Below are 6,000 nucleotides of genomic sequence, written 5' to 3'. Positions count from 1 at the left end.
TGGCCCCTCAGGAGGGGCAGCCCTGTGACCCAGTGCACTGGCTCCCTCCTCCCACTGATGGCTTGTTCCCGTCTTCACCTGGGGAGGCAGAGGTACCAGAAGCTGGTGACAGCATGTGGGCCACATGGCAGGTTGGTGACGAACCCAGGGGAGGTCTACGCCTGTCCCTGGTCACTCAGGAAGAGCCAGTACCACGGCGCATCAGAGGCAAGGCAGGCCTCATGTTTAACTGATGGAATTTAATGTGACCACGACACGAACACAGACAAGGAGGCGGGTGACCAAGCACAGATGTGGGTGACCCATGCCCCCACCCTCCAAGGCCAGCGGCCCTCGCTGGACCCCACCTCCCTTGGTGGGACAAACACTGATGTGGCTGAGTGACAGTATGGCATGGCACGGGCTGGCCCCTGGGAAGGCACCTCCCTCGAAGCCCATGGGTCCAGGCCAAGAACCTCCAAAAAAGCAGCCAGAAGCTGCAGCTGCCGACGAAAGTGCCAGGTTCCGGCCCGAGGTGGGAGGGCGACTCAGTGTTGGTTCTCGCTGGGAGGCCAGTGAGGAGGTGGGAGGCCCTGTCATCGCTAAGTGCTGCCCGAGGACTTCAGGCGAGGGGCCGAGGGGCACGGACAGAGAGGTACACGTAAACATCAACAAATGAACAAGACATCTAGGAACAGCCAGAAACCTACAACGTCCAACAGGACGGGAACAAAACGGTGGCCCTGCGAGCCGGGCAGGAGCCGCGTGCAGCCAGCGGTCTGGCGAGCGTTTCTGATCTTTTTGGTGTCTGGGAGCTAGACAGCACAGAAGGCTGTGTTTGATCTCTGGAGGGGAAGATTTTACTTCCTTTCCCCCAAACTGACTCAGGGGACAAAGAGACAAGACTTCTCACAGACAAGCCTCTTGTGGGAGAAAGGACATCAGAGACGAGAGTGGCGACAGTAGAGCAGGTGTGCCTGGAGAAGGAAGGGTCCCAGGCGTGGCTGGGAGGGTGGCTGGTGTCCAGGGCGCCCCCTCCTTGTGGCAGGCTTGGCAGGTGCTTCCTCCTGGTGCTGCCGCCAGGAGCCCAGCGCCAGCGAGGGCGTGGCTGCCGCGGCCGCTCACTGGGTCCGGAGCTGGTAATCTAGGACGAGGGAGGGACGCCTCTGTGTCTGCCCTGCCCTTGGGGCCACTCTCTGAGCACCACCCTGACCCTCTCAGAGCCCCCCGCCCCAGGGCGGGCCACACGCACCTCCGTTCTGAGTGATGTAACGGACCCATGGCAGGGCCTGGTAGCCACTCTTCTCGATGATCTTCAGGTAGCGCACCTGGGACACAGGGACCAGGGCCCTGAGCACGCACCTGCTCCCCTCCCCGCCCCCCCCATCCTTCCCCCAGGGCTGTGACGAGTAGTGAGCGAGCACAGGCCGCAGGGGGTGAAGGAGGGGCGACGGGCCTCATCTGAGGCTGGGGGAGGTGGAGCACTTCTGCGAGAAGTGGCGCAGAGGCAGGATGTGCGCAGGCACGCCCCGAGCAGGTCCCCGGGTGAGGCCCAGGGCTCCCCTTGCAGGCTTTCCTCACACGCAGGTGCCAGGAGGATGCGCCCCATCCTGGCAAGTCTGTGGCCATTAGAGGCTCAGACTCCAGCTTCGGGGCCAAGTGTGTCCCTGAGCTGAGAGCAGAAGCACAGGGTCAGCTCTCAGCAGACGACGCGGGCCTCTTTCTGCCAGGGCTGGGCCACGTGTGGAGACGGGCAGAGTCAGGGCAGCACTGGAGGCCTTGCCAGAAGCCAGCTAGCACCCCTGTCTAAGCTGGCTGCACTGACGTCTGTCACCTGCAACCCTGAGCCTGGACCCCACCCGGGTCCCTGTGGGGCCCAGGGGGCCTGTCCACGTCTGTGGTGGGCCCGGCCGCCCTGGCTGCACGTACCTGGATGCCAGAGGTAGTGAAGTAGGGGATCTCAAACTTGACGCTGATCGGGGGCTTGCCTTCCTTGTCCTCTGCCTCCACGCTGGGCAGGCCGAAGTGGGCCCGCATCAGGTACTCCTTGCCGCCCTGGGATTGCAGATGAGGGGGGAGACCGTCAGGCGAAGGCCCAGCCCAGCTTGGCCAAGAGCTGCCCCTGGAGAATGCTGGGCTGCTAGCCTGGCCACCGAGCCCCTGCCTGAGTGGCCGGTGGTCACCCGGCACTCGGCTCCCCTAACACACTTATCCTCCAGGCCTCACAGACTCCCCAGCAGCCCTGCCGGGCAGATCAGATCCCAGGCCCTGCCGGGGAAAATCGGCGAATTCTAAGGATCAAGAGAAAGTTTCACAAGCTCCCAGACAGACAAGACTACTTGCTTCAGGGAAAAGAGGCTATGGGCCTGGAGAAGGAGGAAGAGAGAGGGAGAGCGCGTACCGACAGGTGCAGGCTGCGCAGGACAAGGGTCCCCCGCCCGCCAGGCCTGAGTCCAGGTGGACATCCCCACATGCCCAGCGTCAGGGCGGTATGTGAAAGAGGGGAATGTCACAATGCAGAACAGTGACCAGTGAGAGGCAGCTCAAGCAAGAGGCCATGCTGGCGGCTGACTGACAAGTCTGCTCCAAAGGGTAGGTGAGGGGGTGGCTCTGGCCCCGGAAGCTGAGCAATGACTCTAGAGACAGGTTCAGAGCAGGGCTAGGAATGAAGGAACCCGAGACTGGGCCAGGAGGGGGAGGGCATCTCAGTGCCCAGCACATGCTGCCTGGAGCAGAGGGGAGCACAGGCGTGGTCAGCCCCGGGGCGTCACGGTCTTTGACCTGAAGGGCTCTGGCAGCAGGAGTGGCGGCCCACCGACTGGGGCTGCTTCTGCCCAGAGCAGGGGCTGTCCTCGCAGGCCAGCGCAGCCTCGAGCTCCCCTCCCGGGGACGGAGCGAGCCGTCAGTCTCTGCTTGTCGCTACCAAGGCCAGCGCGAGCGGGACTCTGCCTGAGCGAGTGACAGGTGCTGAGCAAGTGACAGGTGCTGAGCAAAGACTCTGGGACAACGAGGGGGAATAACGTGGTCTCAGCAGCAGACAGAGCAGGTGGCAAAGGAATCAGATCGGCTCCACCAGCCTGTGTATGAAACAATAACCAGACCGGACACCTGAGCCTTGTGAAGATGGAGGGGAAAATCAAAGCCGAAGAGCACGCAGGGAGGCCCTCCCGGGGTGCAGGGGTCGGGACACCCACCTTGCGTGGGTCAGCTCAATGGAAATGGGTTTAATTCTGCTGTTAATGGTAGAGAGAGACTTAGAGGATGGCTCAAAGACCAAACCCCACGCTACGCCACGGGAGGAGAGTGAGAAAGGCCAAACCAGCAGGAGGCACAGGAGAAGGCGTGTTCACCAAGGGCAAACAAACAGCCGGGGCTGCTGTCATCAGGAGAAGGCAGGGCAAGAAGGACAGGCGCAAAGGGCACAGGCCACAGCCACGCCGCTGCAGTACGAGTCTGCAGCAGATGACGGGCAGCAACGCCCACCAGGCAGATGCTCCTGGCCAGGTGAAGGGAGCTGGAGGAAGGCAGAGCTGACCCAGCCCCTGCCAGGGATGTGGTCACAGCATCGTGGGGGACCTCATGGGCGCACATGTCACATTCTCTGCCCAAGGACAGAGGCCTTATCTTCTTCACAAGTGCAAATGGGATATCCACAAACTCTGACCTCATGTGAGCACACAACAAACACTTCAATAAATCCTAAAAGCAGAAACAGCATGAGTAACATTCTCTGGCCAGAGTGCTCTGAATCCGTAGTGAGGAAAAGATGGAAAACAGAGGTCTTTCCATCAGGAAATTAAAAAAATCTAACCAACTCTGTATTTGATCACAGAATTTTTAGATAATAAGGATATCAAATATATGTCAGAATCCACAGGTTATACAGCTAAGGTAGGGCTCAGAGGACATCTGTGGCTTAAATATTTATATCAACATAAATTTAAAAACAAAATAATCGATTTAAAAAATCTAACCTGAAAAATTAGAATTAGAACAAACAAAAGACTAAGAAATTAAAATTAAAGATTTAGAAAATGGGAAAATAATACAACCAATCAATTAAAAAGCAAATCTGGAAAAAAAAATAGACAAACCACTAGGTAACCTTATCAAGAAAAAAAGAAGGCACAAATAAGCCAAATAAATAATGAGAGAGAAGTAATTGTCATCAGAGAAGGACAAAAAGACCAGTTTTTACAACTCTGTGTAGACAAATTTGAAAACCTGGTTAGGATGGATAACTCTGTAGGAAATATAATTTACCCAAACTGACTCCAACAGAAATGGAAATCTAAACGGCCTAATTTCCAGAAGAGAGAGAAAGCAGCAGAGACGCAGGAGGTCAAACAGCCAAATTCCACCAACCCTCTCAAGACCAGATGACCTCAAGCCTACTTAAACTGCTCTGCAGCAGGGAAAAGGAGACGAAAAAATCACGCAACAGGTATAACACTGTTACTTGATAGAGACTATACCAAAAAAACTCATCTCAGTTATGAATACCAATGTAAAAATCCTACATATAACGTTAACCAACAGAACTTGGTGGCCCATTACAAAGAGAATAGACCACCATCAGGGGGAGCTGACCAGAAGGCACGGATGGTCCGAGACCCACCGTTAATACGTCTGAACTCAGAGAGACACTGAAGAGGCGCCTGGCTCAATCTGTTACCCAGTGGGACTGGAGGGAGCCCACGGCCCAGCAGCCCTGCACTGGGAGGAACCCCAGCAGGGCCAGGCCAGGAGGCCACGCTCCCCACCACCCCGTACAGGCCCCGAGACAGCAGCTGGAGCAGTGAGAAGTAATGAGACTCCAGAAGCCATGAGACGCCCAGGAACAAGAGTGGAAAAGGGAAAACTGCATTTGGCTGCGAAGGATGTGAAAGAATATCTAAAAATCCATGAGAATCGAAAGAAAAACTACCACAAACAAAAAATTCAGTAAGGTCCTAGGACATAAGATTACCATAGAAACAGTAGCGACCTGGTAGAAGATACAGTGGAAGAGAAGACCCCATTTACCCAAACATTGACCGAAAAATTTAATGAGACATGTGCCAAACTGGGGACGAGCCCTGGGGGCTGGGGGAGGGCCCCCACGGTCCTCGCCGACTGCAGACACACGGGCGTGAGCACTCACAGGAACTCACCGAGTTGTTCACATTTCATTTCTGCACTTTTCTGCATGTTATCCTTCAATAAAAGTACTTTTTTAAACCAGGAGAAAGCTGATATGAGATAGACGAGGTTAACGTTAAGACATTCCCCAGAGGCACAAAGGCGAGCCAGGGCAAAGCGACTGGACAGGATAACAGCCTCCCGACCTTTGTAAACTCTCCCCAACTACGCGTACATTTAGTGTAGACAGACTGACTCTAACTTCATGATGAAAACGAAACAAGAAGAATCGCCAGAAAACAGACAAGCAGTGGGGCAGGGCTGGCCCTACAGACACTGAAACAGAGAATGAAGCCCCGAGTTACAACGCGGCTTTGCTGCAAGGGCAGACAGACGGGAGGACATTTAGGAACAGACCTGATGCCACAGGAAAGTCTGACAACTGCTCAACGTGCATTTCAAACCACCGGGGGAGAGAGGGACTCTTTAGTAAATGTTAGGAAATTGGATGGTCACTTGGAAAAAGACAAAATTCGACCCTGTTTACCAGACTGTGCTCTGAAAGGACCTGAAACCTAAGGTGAAATCGCCATTGTACAGGCTCTGGAAGCAAACCTGGGTGAATTGCTTTATGATGGGGAACACGGAAGCCTTTCAAAGTATGACTTAAAATCCAGACACACTAAAAGGAAAAGATGAGAAATTTGACTATGTTAAACAACAATGATAAAACAAAGAAGCACTCAAAAAAAGTTACACAGCAAAAAACACCATAAGCAAGGTCAAAAGACAAACATCAAACTGAAGAAAACCATTTGCAACTTACATCAAAGGCAAAGTACTAATCCTGCCCATATATAAAAAGCTCTGGGAAACAAAGAAGAAAATGACCAAACCTGA

The 6,000-nt window shown here is 54.6% G+C and overlaps 1 protein-coding gene across 2 annotated transcripts in view; it reads right to left on the bottom strand.

Annotated features, from left to right (window-relative positions):
- Positions 1–219: 219 nt before the first annotated feature.
- The window catches only part of AP1M1 (adaptor related protein complex 1 subunit mu 1), a 29,666-nt gene continuing 23,885 nt past the window's right edge, over positions 220–6,000 (bottom strand). For both annotated transcript variants that reach the window (XM_003363817.5, XM_070246535.1), the window contains exons 10-12: positions 1,909–2,034; positions 1,232–1,307; positions 220–1,123 (exon numbers count right to left, since the gene is read on the bottom strand). In XM_003363817.5, coding sequence (XP_003363865.2) covers positions 1,101–1,123; positions 1,232–1,307; positions 1,909–2,034 — 225 coding nt within the window. In that variant the 3' untranslated portion in view covers positions 220–1,100. The remainder of the gene's footprint in view (positions 1,124–1,231; positions 1,308–1,908; positions 2,035–6,000) is intronic.

The sequence above is a fragment of the Equus caballus genome, chromosome 21, assembly GCF_041296265.1.
Source record: "Equus caballus isolate H_3958 breed thoroughbred chromosome 21, TB-T2T, whole genome shotgun sequence".
NCBI classification, from domain to species: Eukaryota; Metazoa; Chordata; class Mammalia; order Perissodactyla; family Equidae; genus Equus; species Equus caballus.
Note: the sequence above shows the minus strand (reverse complement) of the source record. Positions and strands in the feature narration are given on the sequence as shown.